A 23,864-nucleotide genomic window follows, 5' to 3' on the forward strand; every position below is an offset into this window, starting at 1 on the left:
TCCTTCCTCTGTCCCTCCATTCATTTCATTCTTCCTTCCTTCCTTCTTCCCTCCATTTCTCCTTCCTTCCCTCCTTCATTCCTCTCCACTTCTCCTTCCCTCCCTCCCTCCCTCTCTTTCCCTTTTCTTTTTTTCTCTCTCTCTTTTCCCTGTGCTCTTGTCACTCACCAGCGGGCCGAATAAATTGCCTCAGTGGCCCGCATGTGGCCCGCGGGCCATAGTTTGGGGACCACTGCTCTAACTGATCAGGAGTATGTACAACAATTATCAGCAAAAATATGTTACACACACATACACACACACACACACACACGGACTGTTGTAGCAAACACTTCTCAAAAACTCTTAATGGAGGCTCACCGCTAGGATCATTCCGAAAGACCGTGTTCATAACAGTGGCATGGAGCTTCACGCTATCCCATTCTTTTCTCATCAGCCCAGAGGTCACAAAATGATCCACCAGTCTATCTGCTATGAGCTGAAGCCTAGGGAAGAGAAAAGGAAGTAGAGGGGGAAAAAGATAAGGTACTCAATACTCCTACTGGTTTGTCCTTGAGTTACAACTACAATTGAGGCCAAAATGTCTGTCAATAAGAGAAATACCACTGAAGTGAGTCTTTGGCCCATTTTACGACTTTCCTTGCCACCGCTGTTAAGTGAATCGTGGCAGTTGATTAAGTAAGTAATCTGGTTGTTAAGAGAATCTGGCTTCCCCATTGACTTTGCATGCCATCAGGTCGCAAGAGGATCACGTGACTTTGGGACTCAGTGATGGTCATAAATACGCTGCAAAGGTCTTGAGAGTGAAAAATGGCCGTGAGTCACATGTTCCACTGCTGTTTTAACTGTGAACAGTCACTAAACAAACTGTTGTAAGCCGAGAACTATCTGTATTTATGGAAGAGGTGCTTGAAGGTTCATACTCTAGAGCAGTGTTTCCCAACCTTGGCAACTTGAAGGTATTTGGACTTCAACTCCCAGAATTCCCCAGCCAGCATTCGCGGTTGGGAAAAACTGCTCTAGAGAAGAATTAAAACAATTGTTCTCAGCGAGATTTGGCTTCTGTGCATGCAGAAAGATTTTGGTCTAGGATTCAAAATTGGTTGAAAGAAATGTTAAATTATCAATTGGAAATGAAACCGGAAATGTATCTTTTGGGAATAATTAGAGGACAGGATAGAAAGTAAGATTACTACTTGATAACACATATATTAACATCAGCAAGGTTGGTGTTTGCACAAACTTGGAAAGAAGAAAATATACCAAATGAAGAAATGGTGATTAGGAAAATGCTAGACTGTGCTAAATTAAGTAAATTAACATATGAACTACAGAATAAACAAAATAAGGGCTACTATACAGTTTGGGGAAAATTATATAGTTGGATAGAAAAGAAAAAAGAATTGAACTAATGTTTAAGGGGAAAAAATGAATTAATAGAAACAGAATTGTAAAGTATAAAGTATTAAGCAAATTCATTTTGTATATCTATAAGTGTGTCTATATGTCTTGTTTTGTTTGTTTATAATTAAAAAGAAAAAAGAAAAAAAGGAAGCAAAATCTCGTGAGGGACACGCGCATGAGATTTCGACCATTTTTTCCCTTCTGCCTTCCCTTCGGGGTTTTTTTTACATTATATTTTGCTTAATACTAATTCCTTTTCTTGTTTTTTTCCCCCCTATCCAGTTATACAGTTTCTCCCACACTTTGTAGTAGTTCTTATTTTGTTTATCCTGTAATTCATACGTTAATTTACTTAATTTAGCACAGTCTAACATTTTCTTGATCACCATCTCTTCATTTGGTGTCTTTTCTTGTTTCCAATTTTGTGCGAATGCCAATCTTGCTGATGTTAGTATATGTGTTATTAAATAGTAGTCTTCTTTGCTGTGTTGACCTCTGATTATTCCTAATAAATACATTTCTGGTTTTGTTTCCAATTTATATTCCAATATTTCTTCTAGTCAGCTCTGAGTTCTAATCCAAAATTTTCTTGCTTCTGGGCATAACCACCAGATGTGATAATATGTTCCTATGGCTGTTTTGCACTTCCAGCATTTATTACTTATACTCGGGTGTATTTTAGCTAAGCATACTGGGGCATAATGCCATTGGTAAAACATTTTGTGTAAGTTTTCTTTATATGGTATAGATAATGTCATCTTATAATTTACTTTTACTTTGGTGGGAAGGTAACAGTGCACCGTGCACCTTTGATGTTTAGTCATGGTGGCCACATGACCATGGAGGCGCTGGCTCTTTGGCTTTGAAATGGAGATGAGCACCACCCCCTAGAGTTGGGAATGACTAGCACATATGCACAAGGGAAACCTTTACCTTTAACAAGACAAGGCTGATGACATACGGAGTTGGATGCTGCTGATGTTCTACTTATCATTGAGAATGTGGTAGCTTCTCCTATTTTGACCTTATAGTGATGGTGTTACCAAATTGTTGCAGAACAAGTAAATTTATTTAGATGCATTAACTCCACACTTGATTCAGCTTTATGATGTAGTCTAGCTTTAAAAGGAGTCCCTGAAGGTTTTACTTCACTACTCATTGTTGACTCTAGGGGGCAGTGCTCACTTCCAGTTCATGGTCATTGCGCCAGCGCTGACAAAAGACGTTTCTGCGGTCATGTGGCCAGCACGGAATGGTGCGTAGCTCAGCAGTTAAGACACTGGGCTTGTCGACTGGAAAGATGGCAGTCCAGGTTCGAAACCTGAGCGCCATATGACAGGGTCAGCTCCCGTCCTCACCCCAACTCCTGCCAACCTAACAGTTTGAAAGCATGCAAATGCGAGTAGACAAATAGTTACCACTTTGTGGGAAGGTAACCACTTGCTCCAAAAACCCTCATGGAGATTCATTTCATGGCATTTTCCATGGAAATCTTTCCCACATTTCCCCATTCTTTATATATATATATATTAAATTGGAGAACATCTTTTCAGGGAGAAAAAGGTGACATAGTTTCATTAAAATATGAAGATCCCGCTATTGTCAGGGAGGATAGAATAAATTAACCCTAATTCCTAATCTGTTTAGAAACAAGAACCCTTTTTATATTCTAAAACCCAGTAGTTCCTGCTTTTATAAGTTCTTTTTTAATGTCTTGGATAGTGGTTTACTAAAAAAAGAAGTTTAAAGATGTTATATCAGATTACTAGTTTCAAATGGATCCTATTAATGCAAAACAAGATTGAAATAAATGGATAAGGAAAAATTGGCTTGCTCTGTAGACACTTGCTAAATTATTGTTATAAATAATTCAAGTAGGATAAAGAGTTAGCACCCTAGGCAGAACTCTAAAAAATCCTTGGTTTAAGGTAAAATATTTATTACTACTCTTCTTAATGCTCTGTGGAATTTTTTACCCAACTATCTGTACCAAACTGTAACGATTTCTTTTTTAACCCAGTCTTCACCACAGTTTATTATATTTGCTAAACCACCTGAAGGCAGGACAAAAAGCAATGGAAGGAGACTAATCAAAGAGAGAAGCAACCTTAGAACTAAGGAAAAAATTCCTGACAGTTAGAACAATTAATCAATGGAACAAGTTGTTTCCAGCAGTAGTGGGTGCTCCAACATTGGAAGTTTTAAAGACGAAACTGGGCAACTACTTGTCTGAAATGGTATAGGACCATGATTGCGAAGCTATGGCATGGGCGCCACAGGTGGCACACAGAGCCATATCTGCTGGCATGCAAGCCATTGCCCTTGCTCAGCTCCAATGCATATGTGTGTGTCGACCAGCTGGTTTTTGGCTCGCACAGAGGCTCTGGAAGGGCGTTTTTGGCTTCCAGAGAGCCTCCAGGGGGCATTGGGGAGGGCATGGGGGAAGCCTTTGGAGCCTGCGAAGGCTGAAACATGAGCATACTGGGCACCCAGAAGTTGAGAAAACAGGCCATTTCTAGCCTCCAGAGGGCCTCCAGGGGGAGGAAGCTGTTTTCACCTTCCCCAGCCATTAAATTATAGGGTGTGGGCACTCTCGCATGCACGATAGTGCGCACACACATTCTTTCGGCACCCAAGGAAAAAAAGGTTCGCCATTACTGGTGTAGGGTCATGATGGCGAACCAGGAATGGCACGCAAAACCATCTCCGGGCATGCAAGCCATCGCTCATTGCTCTTCCGGGTTCCGGCACACTGGCCAGCTGGTCTTCATACAAGTGGGAGTGCTGGAAACTGGAAGAGCAGCTGTCTGGTGCACATGCACACACCAGGAAGATGATCTCCTGGTTTCCGGCAAATGCTTGTGCACTGGCCAGCTGATCTTCGCGCGCATATGCAGGCCAGAAAATGAAAAACCAGGTGGCTGGTGCACATGTGTGCCAGAAACAGGAGACCATTTTCCCAGCACATGCATGTGCACCCCCGGGCAGTTGCTCTACTGGTTTCCAGCACAAGTGCATGCATGCGCCCACCCCCGTTTCAGCAGTGCTGAAAAGATTCGACAACACTGCTATACGGTTTCCTGCTGGAGCAGGAAGTTGGACTAGAGGACCTCCAACATCCAGTCCAACGCCGTTATTCTGCTAAGTCTGGAATTTGTTTGTTTGTCTATTTATACAAATTCTTGTAGGAGCTTTTTCACAAAAAAAATATCTGATCTGAAGGTTTAGTTCTGATCTGAAGGTTTGGGTTTAGTTGATTTGTTGACTAATATGCCAGAAATTCTCTTGCACTGTTTCCTCAAAACTCTGCTCCGGCTACCTACATAGATTTCACCTATCTTCAGACAAACTTCCTATGGTCTCCCGAATAGAATAATGGAAATATCCGGAGCGCTTTTCCAATTGGTCTTCCTAAAAATGGACCATAAGAAATAAAGAAAGGCTTCACAGCTGGATTGATTAAAAGCCTGATCATTGGCAACCTATCACATGTATGATTTATTGGGGAATCCTTGGAGAGAGGGATGTGCCAGTAAGGTTTTAAATTATCCTTATTGGTCCCAATATGCTTCAATCATTTTATTTTCCTGAGACATGTTTCCATTAGAGCAGTGTTTCCCAACCTTGGCAACTTGAAGATACCTGGACTTCAACTCCCAGAATTCCCCAGCCAGCATTTGAGAAACACTGCATTAGAGGAAGACAACATACATTTCTTCCTCTGAATATATGTAATAGAATGTGTAGAAACTCCATGCTTAATATAGCCTGCCTTTAGCGCAATCTCTCTCATGATGATTGACTTCTGCTCCCAACATTATAACACCTGTCTGCTGACTTGGCCTTTGATACAACCTGGAGCACAAAGACTCCTCACTGTGTAACAAATATTACCTCCATAATTGATAAACAAAACTGAGAGTGCCACTGGCTATGCATTTTTTTTTCACTCTGCAGGCTTTCCAAACTCTCTGTGTCCCATTTTTTTGCAAAAATGGGCCAGTTTTTCACCCATTTTTGGTGATGTGATGAACATGGGACACACAAGGGAATGAACTTTATACTGGGTGGAGAAACCCAGAGGACTTCGGATTTGGGTTTCTCCCAGATTTGCCAGCATGGCTCTGCTAATAAACTGGAACTTGGAGGAAGCCCATGCCTCGGACTCTGTTTTAATTTCCAATGCTATTTGGAATGCTGACAGCACCACTGTCTCACTCACGTTCTCAGTCACCAGTCTAGCTTGATGCAGAAGCAAAACAGCTCACATTGCCCTTTCCAAGCCTTCTGTAGGTGAAGCTGGGCGCCGTTGAGGACTGGCATTTTGCCTAGCTTTGTCCAGGTGTCGGGGGGTGGGGGTAGGGGGACGGATGGGGACTTGGGCCAAACTAGACTGGGAAAGTTACAATTCAAAGTGTTGGTCATGACCTTTAAAGCCCTACATGGCATTGGACCAGATTACCTCCGGAACCGCCTGCTACCGCACAAATCCCAGAGACCGATAAGGTCCCACAGAGTTGGCCTTCTCCAGGTCCCGTCGACTAAACAATGTCGTTTGGTGGGCCCCAGGGGAAGAGCCTTCTCTGTGGCGGCCCTGGCCCTCTGGAACCAACTTCCCCTGGAGATTAGAACTGCCCCCACCCTCCCTGTCTTTCGTAAACTACTCAAGACTCACTTATGCCACCAGGCATGGGGGAGTTAAGATATTCCTTCCCCCTAGGCCATTGTAAGTTATGCATGGTATGTGTGTGTGTATGTTTGGTTTTATAATAAAGGTTTTTAGTTGTTTTATTAATTGGATTGTTACATGCTGTTTTTATCATTGTTGTTAGCCGCCCCAAGCCTGCGGCGAGGAGTGGCATACAAATCCAATAAATAAAAAAATAAAAAAATAAAAAAATAAATAAAATAAAAAAAATAAATAAAATAAAATAAATAAAATAAATAAAATAAATAAAACAAATAAAACAAATAAAACAAAATAAAACAAAATAAAACAAAATAAAATAAATAAAATAAATAAAATAAATAAAATAAATAAAATAAATAAAATAAATAAAATAAATAAAATAAATAAAATAAATAAAATAAATAAAATAAATAAATAAAAGTTGGCTGTGAGAGGAACAGAAGCTGAGTGAGCTTCTGGAGTCCACGAAGCAGCAACCCGAGGGACAAGGGGGTGGCTTCCCTGTGAGCTGCCACCACTTCTGTGTGCTAATGCTGCTGTTCCCTTCTTAGCATGGGATGCCCCACCAGGCAACAGCATCCATTAGAAAGGTAATTCATTGGATAGTTCACACTTTTCCAGTTATAGATTTCTCTCTTGACCCTTCTGGTGTCACTCAGGCATGGGCTTCCTTTCTAGCCACCATTTGCTTGATAATTTTTGATGAGCTAATGTAATAGCCCAATGGCATTGAGTTGACCCCGTGTTGATGGCTAATTTTTAGCTGTTCAATTTCAATCTCCTGTTTTCTGCAGATACATGGTTGAAATTAAACCCGCCTAATGAAAAGTGGGATGATACCTCAGCAATTAATAAAAATATCTCAAATAAAGCCATACTTTATCACACCATAAAATCGGGGAAATAAAGCAAATTAAATTATAATGAGAGGCCTGCTGCATCGGAACCATTGCATCGTTACTCTCCTCATTACCTTTCTCCCCCTTCTTCTTTAATAAAGATTAGAATTTTTTTTCAATAATATCAGATGTCAGAAAATGGGACTCTTCTGTTTTGTGGAATTGGATATTTAGGAGAAACAAAAAAAAATCAAAAGTACATCTAGCTCTCACACTGCCTAAAATAGAATGGGTGGGTTAGCTGAACATATTTTAATCACAAGGTAGGAAAAAAGAGGTGATTTTTGTCATTATGCGCAGCAGCATCATTCACTTCTGAAATCTATGGCTTTAGAGATAAACCACGAGAAACTATCTACCGAGTATGCCTCAATCTTTAGTAAACTAAGGCATATACTTTGAGAGTGCAGGTTTAACTTACTCCCAATTGCAGGGGTGTCAAAGTCGATTTCATTGAGGGCTGAATCAGGGTTGTGTTTGACTTTGGAGGGGGGACCGAGGTGGGTGTGGCCAGCTCGATGTCATTCATGTTGGGGGTGCCTATGGTGGCCAAAATGCTCTGACAATGAAAATGGGCTTTTGAGCTCCATTTTCGACTGCAACAACCTCTTATAACTCTCTAACAATGAAAACAAAGCTCAGGAGGGCCGCCCACAGCTCTCACAAGCTCCATTTTGGGCTGCGATGGCCTCCTACGATCCTCTGCCAGTGAAAATGTAGCTTGGGAGGTGTTGTGGTTAGCTCTGGCCCAGCCCCTGCCCCAAGGACTGTGGATGTGGGGGAAGACATCCACATTCTGCAGGCCTGTTTTGTCCCTGGTGGAATCTGCTGATGAAGGCTCCTCTGACCAAGAAGACATGAGTGACAGGGAGGAGGAGAGTGTGGCAGACAGCTCAGAAGGAGATCAATTATCTAGCTCCTCCTTGGATTCAGAACAAGAGTTAATGATACAGCAATGCATGCGGAGAGCGATGCGTAGGCAGCAACAACTGAGAGATTATTATCAAAGAAAATGAGGCCACCTGTGGTTGGGTGGGGCTGTGGTAATTAGTGAGGCTGCTATAAATAGCAGCCTGTGGGTTTGGTCATTGTGGAGGATTATCTGATCATTGTGTTTTGTGACTGCTTTACTAACTTTGACTTTTTGTGTGATGATTTTTCCCTGCTTTGAAACTAAACCAGAGCAAAGTGTTTTTCACTTTGTGAAAGAAGAAGGACTGTGAATTGCCTCACAGCTGCAAGCTAAGTATCACAGAACCGATAAGGGACTTGTACAAATTACCAGTTTGGTTGGAGACAAGTGCTCTTTGCTATACCAAAAGAGGGCTTGGTTTAAGTGAATTTTCATTATAAAGAACATTGTTTTGAATTTTCAAACGTGTGTGTGTCTGAAATTTGTACCTGTGAATTTTCAGGAGGAGTCTACCGGAGAGCCCGACAGAACAGGAGGGGTGCATGTAGTTCTCTCAAGCTTTGTTTTTGCTGGCAGAGGTACCACAGGCCGGCCCTTTGTTGTTTCTAGGGTGGCCCTGAGTTCCAGATCTAATCATCTCATGGACCGGATCCAGCCCACATGCCTTGAGTTTTGCACCCCTGCCCTATTGAAAGAGATCTACTGCCAAGGATGCCAGTTTTTTAAAAATGTAAATTCCAACTCTGATTAGAATTTATCTTCTATGAAAATCATGCAAGTAGCCCAAAGGCAGAAAACTGAAGCAACATAAAATATGGTAATTTTCATCTTAACAAAAGTTTAATTTAAAATGATGTACTAAAATCTGATTACATTGTTTACTCTGATTTTTTCCCCCCTTGGGGGAAATTACAGATACATTTGAAAGAAAAAAGAGAAAGAAGAAAAACATTTTGCGTACATTTAAGTAAAGAATACTTAAAACTTTCCAGATAATACTTAAGACTTTGCATTTGTAAAGAAATTTAAAAAAAACATGCAACATAATTTAGCAAAAGAAAGAATAATATACAGTTGGTGGCTGAGTAATTAAATAGTATCTGGTACAAACAGTGGTTGCATTTGCATTTCATAGCTAAACAGAGTTATTCAGCATTTTGATTAGGTATAAATGCCATGATATGCTGGTCATATCTGCTTGGCCCCTTCTTTCAGAGAGAACGGCTAAACCAAACATAGGAACTTCTTCCTCTGTTTATCATGATATGAAAACCAGAAATCTGGTAGTAAAATAGTGGTGATATCACAGAGCCAGTTCTGTCAGTGCTGGTCTGTAGACCTGGCCATCATTTTGGGGTAATAGGGTTTTTTAAAAAAAGAAATTTTTTTTTTTGGAAAAAAAATATTTGGAATTTTTTGCTGGATTTTACTTCTGCGCATACGCAGAAGCCAACTTTTTGGCACAGGGCAGGCAACGCTAACTTGGTTTTGGCTTTTGGGGGGGGTGTATTTTTTGCTTGCTTTTTCAGCACTGCACGCAAGAGCCGGGGTGGCGCAGCAGGTAGAGTGCTGTACTGCAGGCCACTGAAGCTGACTGTAGATCTGAAGGTCAGCGGTTCAAATCTCATCACTGGCTCAAGGTTGACTCAGCCTTCCATCCTTCCGAGGTGGGTAAAATGAGGACCCGGATTGTGGGGGCAATAGCCTAGCTCTGTTAAAAAAGTGCTATTGCTAACATGTTGTAAGCCGCCCTGAGTCTAAGGAGAAGGGCGGCATAAAAATTAAATAAATAAATAAATAAATAAATAAACAAACAAACAAACAAACAAATGATGCAGGAGGTAGAAAACCAGTGGCAAGGTATGTTAGAACCCATTCCTGAATCTAGTTTTATTAGCCACCAATATCACAGTCAGAAGTCACTGCTTATCATTAGATTCCACTCTGATTTCTGTCTTCTCTCGACAGAAATTAGAAATCCTTTTTTTGCACATTATAGAAACTTTCCTCCATTATTTCTTGAGCAGAAGAAGCCAAATAAAAAAGAGGAATAAGGCCACACCAGAATATTTATGCTTATGAAATTGTTTTTTTATTCATTTGATTTGTATGCTGCCCACTCCAAAAGGACTATATATCCAAACATGACCAAGCAGAGGGTTTATTTTTTCAGTTAGGCCCAGAAATTAAATCTTATGAGGATGGAAATCTTTTATCATTTTTAAAGTACTAACTTCCTGGTTTTTAAACCATTCAGAATAAACAGCAATTAGAACAGAATAGAAGAGACCTTAGAGATTTTTCTAGTCTAATTCTCTGCTCAGGCAGGAAACTATCATTTCAAACAAATGGTTACCTAATCGCTTCTTAAAAACTTACAGTGTTGGAGCACCCACAACTTCTGGAGGCAAGTGATTAATTGTTCTGATCAATTTGCACAAGTGGAAAATGTCTAGGGTAAAACCTAGGGTAAAAAGTTAGCATTGGCCTCTTTTTAAACACAGAACAACAGAAGTTTCATCTCTTGGATGCCTGGTGGAATGTTTCCGGAGAGATATGATCAAATATCTCTGAGGTAGAGAGGATTTTGGAATATTGTTACATCAATGAATATAGAGAAAACAAGAGAAAAATTTACCTTTTGGAGCCATCTTTCATGCGGACTTTTGCATACAGAACATCAACCATGGCTGGGTCATCGTTCATGTATTCTATACCTCTTATTTCCACAGTTAGTGGTTTGCCTTCAGTAATTGCGCTATTTAAAAACAAAAACAAAAACAGGGAGGGTGAACATACTGAATGGTTCGTTCGGAGCTTTAGCAGGAAACTACGTATCTTGCTACTCCAATGGTATGGTTCATAAGAAGTACCACAGGCCCAAAGGTTTATGTGACCTGCTACTGTTCAATTTAATATGTTTGAGTGCAGTTAGTTCCCTAGCCATATATACTGCTCAGAAAATAAAGGGAACACTAAATAACACATCCTGGATCTAAATGAATGAAATATTCTCATTGAATACTTTGTTCTGTACAAAGTTGAGTGTGCACAACATCATGTGAAATTGATTGTCAATCAGTGTTGCTTCCTAAGTGGACAGTTTGATTTCACAGAAGTTTGATTTACTTGGAGTTATATTCTGTTGTTTAAGTGTTCCCTTTATTTATTTTGAGCAGTGTAGTTAGTTCCCTATATACTGGATAAAATTTATTTTGCATGAACTGCATTAGGTCGATGGATATTCTAGCGGTAACAGGCAGAATGAACGTTCCTTATTTTCATTCCCTAAACTTGTCTTTGCTGAGTTACTACCTGTAGTGATAGAAATTTCTTATGAAGTCACTTTTTCGTCTTTCCATGCCAGCAGATACTCAAACAGCCCCAATTTATGTGTAATACTAGTGATAACGAATGGTAATAACAGTTCTAAGAATTACTATTGTATGATCCTTCAACATGAATTCAACGGCTGCTGTGGTCATATTCATGAAGAGCATCACATAAAATTTATGTCTTTGACACGGTGACCTTTGTCAAGCCACTCAGATGCCACTGCAATCTTTTCCCTGGACCTTTTTTTGCTCGCATGCCAAGAGGGTGCGCACTCATGCCTTCCACCATGCCTGCGCACCATCCCCAAACTCCCCCCCATGCATGCACACCACCTCTGCCCCTCCCATGCATGCACACAAGCCTCACTAAAGCCTCTGGACTCCTGAAGCCTGGGGACAGTGAAAAAAGGACCAACTGGAAATTGGGTTTCAAACTTCCAGTTGGCCGCTAGGCTGTTTTTCGCCTATCTGTAGCTTTAGAGTTGCTCTTTCAGCATTTACATGCCATAAAAAGAAAAATGGAATTCTACTGTTAGGTTATAAACCTCCCAGACAGCTACTGCATCGCTTTTAGACACTGTGCAGCATTAATATTAAGGAATGTTAAATAATACAAGGAATTATACTATCTTTCATATAAAATTAAGAGGCCAACATTTTGTAATATTAGAAGCTGAGGTTTTTATCCATTGCAGTTGTACAGATAGCGAAATTCACACAGCTAGACCCTTACAATTTATTTTCCATTAGAAATAATAGCAATAATGATTTTTCCGTACTGCAGACATAATTGTTCTTGTGGCTGTTGTTGGTGTGCATTAAAGCTATATCATCTCCTCACTTGTTAAAAGCTTGGAGTTCCAATAACAGGAGAAGTATCCTGTCTTGGCAGAGTAGAGTCAAAGGGGCAAGGACCAGAGCAGCAGTCCGGCTTGGCGGGGGAGAGGTGAACCAGTCCGTGCAAGCGACGGGCAGACATGCGTGTGTGTGCATGATGGTCCACGACTGATATCAGTGGAGATGCACGTACATGCACTAGCCCACCACTTGCACTTGCACTTGGACTAGAGGAGAGCTGGATCCCAGATTTTTCAAAATACATACCATATTTTTGGAGTATAAGACACAACCTTTTCCCCCCTAAAAGAGGCTGAAAATTTGGGTGCATCTTATACTCTGAATGAAGGTTTTACTAAACTTTTTAAAGCCCTAACGAGGTGCTAATGCGATCTTCCGTGCTTTGCTAGCTAAGCAATCTTCCCTTTGCCTGCTTTCATTGCTGCTCCCTCCGACAACCAGCAGAGCCTTTTTTCAGCCCTAACCAGGAGCTAACAGTAAAACGATCGGTCTTTGGTACTTTGCTAGCAAGCAACATTCCACCTTTTTTTTCAACTCTAATGATTGAAGTGATCTTCTGTGCTTTGCTAGCAAAGCGATCATTCCTTTGCCTGATTTTTCTCATTGTTTCCCTCTGAAGAAAGAAGTGAAATCTTTTAGAAACTGTTTTTTATCCCCAGCCAGGGAAAAAAAAGCAAGCACGTGGGCTCCAAATCAGCAAACAAATGTGCTGAAGCAGAACAGACTAAGGATGTTAGCCAGATGAATACCTGGTAGGCAGATTATTTTTCCCTATTTTCCTCCCCCCAAAATAAGGTGCGTCTTATACTCTGGTATGTCTTATACAGTACTCCAAAAATATGGAAATTAAGAGAATTGGTGTAATCAAAGGGATTGCAGATGACAAACTTTGTAGTGTAGTATTTGTGCTTTTATTTCCACTCTTCCACTCTTTTGGGTATAGGAGCGTGAAAAGCATGTGATACACCTAAGTCAAGAAAAGGATAAAGATGTTATACTAGTGTTAAAGATGGTGAATGTTTGGGAGAAGTGAATACTGTAAGAATAGAATAAACAAATTAGAATAGAGGTGTCAAACTCGATTTCATTTGGGGGGGAGGGGGAGGAGGCTAGTGGGTAGGGCCAGGATGGGCGGGGCCAAGGTGTACATGGCCAGCTCGCGGTCCCGCAGCCCTCTGCCAGTGACAACGTAGTCGTTCACTGGCAGAGGGCCGCCAGACGATGTTGCAGTCGAAAACGGAGCCTGGGAGGGATGCGTGCAGCCTCGCAAGCTCCAATTTTGCTGGTAGGCACTGCAGGCCAGTCCTTTACTGTTTCCAGGGTGGCCCCCTGGGCCAGATCTAAGTACCACACAGGCCAGTCCTGTGTCGACTTTGACACCTCTGGAATAGAGAATACAGTGTTCCCTCGATTTTCGCGGGTTCGAACTTCGCAAATAGCCTATACCATGGTTTTTCCAAAAATATTAATTAAAAAATACTTTGTGGGTTTTTTTTCTATACCACGGTTTTCCCCGCCCGATGATGTCATACATCATCACCAAACTAATATTTTTTGCAAATAAATAACAAAGAAATAATTATTGTTAATAAATAATTATGTTTATAAATATCAGGATCACTGTCTTATTCAATGGTGAGTACCAGTAATAATGGTGAGTAAATGGTTGTTAAGGGAATGGGAAATGGTAATTTAGGGGTTTAAAGTGTTAAGGGATGGCTTGTGATACTGTCCATAGCCAAAAATGGTGTATTTACTTCCGCATCTCTACTTCGCGGAAATTTGACTTTCGCGGGCAGTCTCGGAACGCATCCCCCGCAAAACTTGAGGGAACACTGTATATGGTTGGAAGTTTTATTCTTCTCTGTTTTCAGACAGGAGGAAAGATTTGTAGCAATCTATCGAAATGCCATCCTACTTACCAAAAAAAATCTAACCGAAAGTCAAACTGAAGATTTTTACGTGGTAATGAATGAACAGCCCATTTTAGCAATCTGGTTTCTAAAATGATCCTGGAGAACTTCAATAAAAGTGATCATCAATTCATATTAAGACTATGCTACAAGGCACATCTCAGCATGTCATGGCCACCACAATAACCTTGAGACCATCTCAAATGGTTACATCCTTAATTCAATCTTTGGTGAGATGAAGAGCACAAATGGATAACTGGGGGATAGATGGGTGAGCATTAAAGTTATTCCAGTGTCAAAGTCATAGCAGCATCTGGTGAAACTTGGTCTGATTATCTATCTTCTCCATTAACATTAGCCTGTCTCTTGGGATTATGAAATCTAATAGGCTCTTGAATAATCCATGGGAATTTATAGAGCAAGGTCAGTAAATTCTTCAACGAGTTCTTCACTTCTACTGGCCTATACATTTGCTAAGGCCATCAAACAGGTTTAGTTGCTTGTGGGTCAGCTTGCTTATTATCATCTCGTGGTTACTCACAAAAACCCCCCCTCCTTTTTATGGCTGCATCTATGCTCTGGTAATGTTCTTCCCTAAGTATGCACTTAATGTTATATATTTTAAACATTTAATGCTGAAAAGATAAAACATGCATTTCTTCACCTACCCTTTCTTATCAGAATGTTCTTCTTTTCATTCTTGTACGTATGTGTGTGTGTGTGTGTGTGTGTGTGTATCTGACACAAACACTATTTTAATTCACTGCCATTTATTTGTAATTTTTTATTGTCCTTATTTGCATGCTAGGTTTGAGATTTTTAGTCACAAATGTGGTATAAAAATCTAATGAATGCACATTAAATTAAGGTAACATTTTCTGATTTCAATTAAGCTAGTAGTAAATAAACAAGGCTTCTGTGATACCAAACAGGTAATAAGTCTTAATATTTTGGCTGGCCTTAGTAAATGCGCCAAATTTGTTATTGCTACCAAAGCTGTCAGTATCTCTGACCTTATTCTGAAATTAGGAAGCTTGTGAGTGGCTTTTATTTAATTATATGTGTATAATTATTTAGAGTGCCTCTTGTTTAATTAGAGACAGAAAGAATGCAAATATAATATATCAAACACAGATGCATCAAGGAGTAGATTAATAACTCAGAATTATCAATAAGGGTAGAAACCAGCATAATAAGCTCATAAATATAACATTATGCTTAGCTGTTATAGGACCCATATGATGGGTTCAGTGAATGGAGCCCTGGGTACTTCATTCAGCATGAATGGGGAGCTATGGCCTCTTTATGACCTAACAACAAATAACAACAACAGGGACCTTGAAGATCTTCTAGTCCAACCCCCTGCTTAGGCAGAAAACTACTTCAGAAAGATGGTTATCCAATATCTGCTTAAAACTTCCAGTATTGCAGAATTCACTTCTGGAGGTAAGCTGTTCCACTAATCATTCTGTCAGGAAATGTCTCCTTAGTACTAAGTTACTTCTATCCTTGTTTAGTTTCTACCCATTGCTTCTTGTTCTACCCTCAGGTGCTTTGGAGAATAGGTTGATTCCTTCTTCTTTGTGGCAGCCCCTGAGATATTGGAACACTGTTCTCAGGTCTCTCCCTGTACTGTAATGCTCTCCACATGGGGCTACCTTTGAAAAATGTTCGGAAATTTCAGATCGTGCAGAATGCAGCTGCGAGAGCAATCATGAGCTTCTCTAAGTATGCCCATATTACTCCAACACTCCGCAGTCTGCATTGGTTGCCGATCAGTTTCTGGTCACAATTCAAAGTGTTGGTTATGACCTATAAAGCCCTTCATGGCACCGGACCAGAATATCTCCGGGACCGCCTTCTGCCGCATGAATCCCAGCGACCGGTTAGGTCCCACAGAGTTGGCCTTCTCCGGGTCCCGTCGACTAAACAATGTCGTCTGGCGGGACCCAGGGGAAGAGCCTTCTCTGTGGTGGCTCCGACCCTCTGGAACCAGTTCCCTCCAGAAATTAGGATTGCCCCCACCCTCCTTGCCTTTCGTAAACTCCTTAAAACCCACCTCTGCCGTCAGGCATGGGGAAATTGAAACATCTCCCCCTTGCCCATGTTGTTTTGGTGTATGATTAATTGTGTGCTTGTTTTTTATATATATTGGGGTTGCTTTTATGAATTTTTTAACCTAAAACTGTAATTAGATTGGTAAATATTAGATTTGTCACTATGTACTGTTTTTGCCATTGTTGTGAGCCGCCCCGAGTCTGCGGAGATGGGCGGCATATAAATCCAATAAATCTAATCTAATTTAATCTGGTTCTTTTCATTAAAATAGCCATGCCCAGATCCTGCAACCATTCTTCATATGTTTTAGCCTCCAGTCCCCTAATCGGGAATGGGACTTTCTGCCTCCGCCAGTTGGATGAAGCTCTTTCCTTCGCAGCTGCTGATCGGCCGCTGCCTTCACTCCCTCGCCCAAAGGCCCCTAGCTCTTGGCCCCAGCCCTTTGGCCACAAAAATCCAAATTCAGACACAGCCTTTTGGCCACATGGGACACTTCGCCACCATCCAATCAGAACGGTTGTTACAAAATGCTACTTTTGGAAGGAAAGAATGGGACAGTTTGCTCTTTCATACACAAACACACACATTGAATGATAGAGAGGGAAGGGACCTTGGTGGCCATCTAGTCTGACCCCCTTCTCATTCAGGAGACTTACAGAATGATAGAGAGGGAAGGGACCTTGGTGGCCATCTAGTCTGACCTGACCCAACTTCTCATTCAGGAGACTTACAGAATGATAGAGAGGAAAGGGAACTCAGTGGCCATCTAGTCTGACCCACTTTCTCATTCAGGAGACTCACAGAATGATAGAGAGGAAAGGGAACTCAGTGGCCATCTAGTCTGACCCACTTTCTCATTCAGGAGACTCACAGAATGATAGAGAGGGAAGGGACCTCGGTGGCCATCTAGTCTGACCTGACCTCCCTTCTCATTCAGGAGACTTACAGAATGATAGAGAGGGAAGGGACCTTGGTAGCCATCTAGTCTGACCCACTTTCTCATTCAGGAGTTTTACAGAATGATAGAGATGGAAGGAGCCACAGTGGCCATCTAGTCTGTCACCTTTCTTGGCTAATGATCTCTCCCTGTTTACAGAATATCTAATTTATTTATTTTATTTTATTTATTGGATTTGTATGCCGCCCCTCTCCGCAGACTTGGGGCGGCTAACAACAGCAGTAAAACAGTGCAACAAAATCCAATACTAAAAAACAGTTAAAAACCCATTATATAAAAACCAATCACACATACAAACATACCATACATAAAATTGTGAAGGCCTAGGGGGAAAGTGTATCTTAGTTCGCCCATGCCTGGCAGCAGAGGTGGGTTTTAATTTGTTTTATACTTGAGGCTACAGCTATCTCATACACACTTAGTTGCTATTTATTCAGTCAGATCCTTCTACAAGACCATTTAGGGCAGGGTGTTAAACTCAATTCCACATCAGGGTTGTATTTGACCTCGGGTTGGGTGGCAGGGTGGGAGTCAGCATGGCCAGGGTGGGCATGGTCAGCCCAACATCACTTGTGTCAGGGGGGTCTGCGGTGGGCCAAATGCTCTGCCAGTGAAAATTGGCTCCTAACCTCCATTTTAGGCTGCAATGGCCTCCTGCAACCCTCTGCCAATGAAAACAGAGCTCAGGAGAGCTGCATGCGGCTCTTGCCAGCACCATTTTTGGCTGTGACAGCCTGCTGCAATCTTCGGCCAGCAAAAATGGAGCTCCGGTTTGATGGCAGAGGCACTGCGGGTCAGTCCTTCATTGTTTCCAGGGACAGCCATGGGCCAGATTTAAGCACCTCATGGGCCGGATGGAGCCCCCAGGCCTTGAGTTTGACAACCCTGATCTAGGGTTTACTCAAATAGACGTTTATTTCTAAGATGAGCTGAGGTGGCGCAGCAGGTAGAGTGCAGTACTGCAAGCCACTAAAGCTGACTGCTAGATCTGCAGGTCAGCGGTTCAAATCTCATCACGGGCTCAAGGTTGGCTCAGCCTTCCATTCTTCCGAGGTGGGTAAAATGAGGACTCGGATTGTGGAGGCAATATGCTGGCTGTGTTAAAAAGTGTTAAAAAGCCGCCCTGAGACTAAGGACAAGGGAAGCATAAAAAATCGAATGAATGAATGAATGAATGAATGAATGAATGAATGAATAAGATGTTCTTCCTTATTGTCATGTCTCTGTGGCAGCTGGCATCTGCAAAGGAGGATGAGCCAGTGCCAGAGCCAATGGAGATCAAGGGGGAAGCTTCACTGGCTTCAGAGGAATGTGGGGAGTAACAGGCAGAGGCAGCCAACGGCCCCTCAGGATTGGGATGGCTTATTAACACGGAGGAATGGGGCAGGATGACCAACAGTGGACATGAGGAGCGACAGAGCTCAGGAGATGAGCAAGGACCACCCACTCCTGGTGCTGCAATTAAACTTAATAACTGGGGTAAGAAAGGGGCGAAATGGGGCAAAATTCACTCAATAAACGTCTCACTCAGCAACAGAAATTATGGGCTCAATTGTGTTCAAGACTCTCTGTACTACACTCGTTAGACACTTCAGTTGACTTGCCTCTAGTCATACCCACATTTTTAACAACTGCATTTTGTATCATCAGAAGTTTTATTGCTACTTTTAAATATAGGGTAATCACCAAAGAGCTTGTTGTAATCTCAGGGCATATCCTAAACTTTTGCAAGAGTTTTCTGGCGCAGTGATTTCTAGTTTAGGAAATCACTGCACCAGAAAGCTCTTGCAAAAAATATTTTTGCAAACACAACTGCATTGAAGGGAGGGGGGAAGAGGACTTTTATCTATCATTCTACATCTCAAACCACATGCCTTTGTGCAGTGTTTTATGACAACTTCTGCCCTTCAGAGTCACTGATGTATTGTTTAAGGACTGGTTTCTTATAGGGCTGTGTGTTTCCTCTGGCGGGCCCGGGACAGGGGTTTATCCTCTGTCCTGGTGCTCCTCGATCTCTCAGCGGCTTTCGATACCATCGACCATGGTATCCTTCTGCACCGGTTGGAGGGGTTGGGGGTGGGAGGCACTGTGCTTCAGTGGTTCTCCTCCTACCTCTCTGGCCGGTCGCAGTCGGTGTTAGTGGGGGGTCAGAGGTCGACTCCGAGGTCTCTCCCTTGTGGAGTACCCCAGGGGTCGGTCCTCTCCCCCTTGCTATTTAACATCTACATGAAACCGCTGGGTGAGATCATCCAAGGACATGGGGTGAGGTATCATCAATATGCCGATGATACCCAGCTTTACATCTCCACCCCATGCCCAGTCAACGAAGCGGTGGAAGTGATGTGCCGGTGCCTGGAGGCTGTTGGGGCCTGGATGGGTGTCAACAGACTCAAGCTCAACCCGGATAAGACGGAGTGGCTGTGGGTTTTGCCTCCCAAGGACAATCCCATCTGTCCGTCCATTACCCTGGGGGGGGGAATCATTGACCCCCTCAGAGAGGGTCCGCAACTTGGGCGTCCTCCTCGATCCACAGCTCACATTAGAGAACCACCTTTCAGCTGTGGCGAGGGGGGCGTTTGCCCAGGTTCGCCTGGTGCACCAGTTGCGGCCCTATCTGGACCGGGACTCATTACTCACAGTCACTCATGCCCTCATCACCTCGAGGTTCGACTACTGTAATGCTCTCTACATGGGGCTACCTTTGAAAAGTGTTCGGAAACTTCAGATCGTGCAGAATGCAGCTGCGAGAGCAGTCATGGGCTTACCCAGGTATGCCCATGTTTCACCATCACTCCGCAGTCTGCATTGGCTGCCGATCAGTTTCCGGTCACAATTCAAAGTGTTGGTTATGACCTTTAAAGCCCTTCATGGCACTGGACCAGAATATCTCCGAGACCGCCTTCTGCCGCACGAATCCCAGCGACCGATTCGGTCCCACAGAGTGGGCCTCCTCCGGGTCCCGTCAACTAAACAATGCCGGTTGGCGGGCCCCAGGGGGAGAGCCTTCTCTGTGGCGGCACCGGCCCTCTGGAACCAACTCCCCCCGGAGATCAGAACTGCCCCTACTCTTCCTGCCTTCCGTAAACTCCTCAAAACCCACCTTTGCCGTCAGGCATGGGGAAACTAAACATCTCCCCCTGGGCACGTTGAAGTTATATATGGTATGCCTGTATGTGTGTATGTTAGTATAGGGGATTTCTTAAATTTATAATATTTTAATTAATTGGATTGTATTGGATTGTTTTTCACTTGTTGTGAGCCGCCCCGAGTCTTCGGAGAGGGGCGGCATACAAATCCAAATAATAAATAAATAAATAAATGCTCTTTGCCTGCAGCTTTTTCAAGAAATGAATCTCAGGGATATATAACCATCTGGGGCGAAAAGAATTATTTGCCAAACACTCTGCTAGAACAAAGTGAGAAGGTAATCACATTTTTCATAAACTTCAATGAAATAAAATCAGCCTTTGTTTATGCACAAAATCACTGCAAGAAAAAAAAAGTAGCCAAGGATTACCATATTTTGTAGTATAAGACGCATCCCAGTTTTGGGTGAGGAAAATAGAAAAAATCTGCCTACCAGGTATTCATCTGGCTAGAGTCCTTAGTCTGGTCAGCTTTAGCACTGGTTAGGGCTTTAAAAAAAACTTATTCGAAGCAGGTAACAATGAAAAAAAGCCTATAAGAGCCGAGATAATTATTAGCGCTTCATAAAGGCTGAAAAAAAAAGCTTTGAAAAAGCAACATTCAGAGTATAAGACGCACCCAAATTTTCAGCCTCTTTTTTTGGGGGGGGAAGGTTTTTACTCCAAAAAATACGGTAATAATAAAATGGCAAGAAAAGATTCTACAATAGGAAAACTTGAAGAAATAGAATAGGGACAGATTGTCATGGAGGAAAACTATCATTAATGTCAACGTCAACTTGATGGCACATAATCAATCAACCAATCAATCAATCAATCAAAAGGAATTATTTGACTGTTGACTAATATCCTAAACAAAACACAATAGCTCCCTGATCGTTAAATAGTTGTAGCTGCTTGCCACAATTTCTTACAATTCTATACTTTTTTCAATTCTATTCTTTCCATAGGAGCTTCCTCTTGGGACAAATGTAGGCAACTGCTTCCTCTGCTACCAAGCTTGTGTTTTACTTACTCAACAACATATTGGGGTGGCATGCAAAGGAGATGAACTCACTTAAGAATATTTTATATCAGTATCTTAGATTTGTTTAATATAATCCTTTGCACGAGTTATATTCTCATGTTTTACTACTCAATTTTAGCATATTATACTGCATTTTAACTTATTATTTATTCAAATTCCCTCTATTTTAGCCAATTTTATTGTATTTTAACCAGTCACAGTTTTATGATGAAAAAATGTGGTCCTCTTCCTCGCTTTGATATGGTCGATTGACTAATCAAATAAAGTTGATATTGAATTGAATACTTACTCAACAAGGTCTTCTCTACACTTCTGCAGGAGCTCCTGAGCTTTCTGGATTTCTTGTTCATTCAAAAGTACCAGAGTCCCAATAGTCAGGTGGAGTTTTGTTGGGTTCTGGAAGAGGCTACTGCTGACTCCACAGTCCTATACAGTATAATACATAAGCGTATTCCTCAAGTGAGAAAAGGGTACATTGGAAACTTCATATGCATTCATTACTTTTGGACACAACAAGTTGTAACTTGTATTGAGCAAAGACAGATGCAAGCACGGGGAGCGCAGAAACATCAGAATTCTCCAAAGCACCAGAAGGCAGGATGGAAACTAACCAGGATGGATGGAAACTGTTGTGGTTGGCTCTGGCCCAGCTCCTGCCCCAGGGAATGGGGAGGTGGATGCAGGGGAAAATTCAACATGTCACAGGCCTGTGTTATTGCCGACAGAATCAGTTCAGAGTTTAGTTTCCTCGGTCAAAGAAAAAGGTAGGAGTGACTTGGCAGATGAGGGCTTGGCACACAGCCCTGGCAGTCAGTCTCCCTTATCTTCCTTTGATTCAGATGATGACGTTTTGGACCCACGCAAGCGCAGAATTATGCGTAGAAGAGACCAAGTAAGAACATAGTACAGGAAATAAGGGAGGCCACCTGTGTTTGGGTGGGGCTCCAGTAATTAGGGCTGCTGCTATAAATAGCAGCATGTGGGTTTGGCCATTGTGGAAGAATATCTGATCGTAGTTCGTCAGGAATCCTGTGTTGTTTGGACTTTGTTGCTTTTTCACGCCTTGGAAAACAAAGCACAGCAACGTGTGTGTGTGTGTGTGTGTGTCTCAGTTTGTTGGAAGAAGAAGGGGTGTGAAGTTTCTTCACAGCTGCTAGCTAAGTACTTAATGACTGCTTAAGGGAAATTGTACAAACTACCCGGTTGTTTTGGCAAGAGTGCTCTTTGCAATATAAAAAGAGCGCTGTGTTTATTTTGAATTTTGTGATAAAGAACATTGTTTTGAATTTTCAGACATGTGTGTGTGTCTGAAATTTATGCCCTTGAATTTTTGGGAGGCTCCCATCAGAGAGCGCGGCAGAACAGAAACTAATCAAGGAGAGAAGCCACCTAGAATTAAGGAGAAATTTCCTGATAGTGAAAACAATCAACCAGTGGAAGAGCTTTGCCTTCAGAAGCTGTGGATGCTCCATCACCAGAGGCTTTTAAGATGGCACTGGACACCCATTTGTGTGAAATGGTATAGGGCGAACCTATGACATGCATGACACAGGTAACATGTGGAGCCATATCTGAGAGCACACAAGGCGCTGCTTTAGGTCAGCTCCAGCGCGCATGTGTGTGCTGGCCAACTGGTTTTTGGCCTTCTGGAGGGGTGGGGAGGCCATTTTCGCCCTCCCTAGGCCTCAGGAAAACCTATAGAGCTTGTGGATGGAGAAAAATGGAGCCTATGGGCCCACCGGAAGTTCATTTCCAAACTTCCTGTAGGCCCGTTGGGCCCATTTTTTACCATCCGCAGGCTCCGGAGGCTTCCTTGAAGTCTGGAGAGGGCAAAAAAGGTCCAACGGGCCTACAGGAAGTCTGGAGGCTTCAGTGAGATCAGTGTGCATGTGTCGGGGGGCAACACAGGGGGTTGTGCATGCATGTGCGGGGGAAGGGCAATGCATTATTGATATGGGCACACACGCGCACCCTATCGCACACGCCTTTTTGCTACCCGAGCAAAAAAAGCTTCACCACCACTGGTATAGGGGCTCTGTTTGAGGAGGGGTTTGGGTTAGAAGATCTCTAAGGTCCATTCCAATTCTGATGATGATGATGAAATCTTGATCCACAAATAACAGAAGCTTGATATAGATCACACCTTGGAACTGAAAGACGTGATATCTCCTTTTTGAGAGTCTTCCGCCGTAAAGAAATTTTCAAAACATGTAACTATATGTTAAAAAAGATGGGACCCATAGCACAAAGAGGAACTGCTCCATATTCTGTGACTGAAATCATAACTCTAAACTCTCCAGACCTTAACGGCACAAAAATTAATCTGAAGGCAAATTAGAAACCCTTTTCCTTATTTATTTTCTATAATGGCTATTCCTATTATTGTTTTTCACTTTTAGCGAGCAGTGGGGGGGAAATGCATTTTTAAAAAACATGGTAAATGGGAATGCTACCTCATGGCAGACCCAAAACTATTAAGAGACTGGACTGCCATCTGTCAGAAATGCCGTAGGGCAGTGATGTTGAACTTTTTATTGCTTGGATGACAAAATGATGCGTGTGCACATGATAGCACATGTGCACATGCCCACACTCGTCATGCGCACGTGCACACAACCCCCCCCCACTTCCACACAGACCTCACTGAAGGCTTCGAACCTCTG

At 42.3% G+C, this 23,864-nt stretch overlaps 1 protein-coding gene across 1 annotated transcript in view; it reads right to left on the reverse strand.

Moving 5' to 3' along the window:
* Positions 1–23,864, reverse strand: part of ASCC1 (activating signal cointegrator 1 complex subunit 1) — a 142,297-nt gene that overhangs the window by 59,570 nt on the left and 58,863 nt on the right. Inside the window, exons 6-8 of the mRNA XM_070752233.1 lie at positions 21,491–21,627; positions 10,545–10,664; positions 361–485 (exon numbers count right to left, since the gene is read on the reverse strand). Coding sequence (XP_070608334.1) covers positions 361–485; positions 10,545–10,664; positions 21,491–21,627 — 382 coding nt within the window. The remainder of the gene's footprint in view (positions 1–360; positions 486–10,544; positions 10,665–21,490; positions 21,628–23,864) is intronic.

This window comes from Erythrolamprus reginae, chromosome 5 (assembly GCF_031021105.1).
Source record: "Erythrolamprus reginae isolate rEryReg1 chromosome 5, rEryReg1.hap1, whole genome shotgun sequence".
NCBI lineage: Eukaryota > Metazoa > Chordata > Lepidosauria > Squamata > Dipsadidae > Erythrolamprus > Erythrolamprus reginae.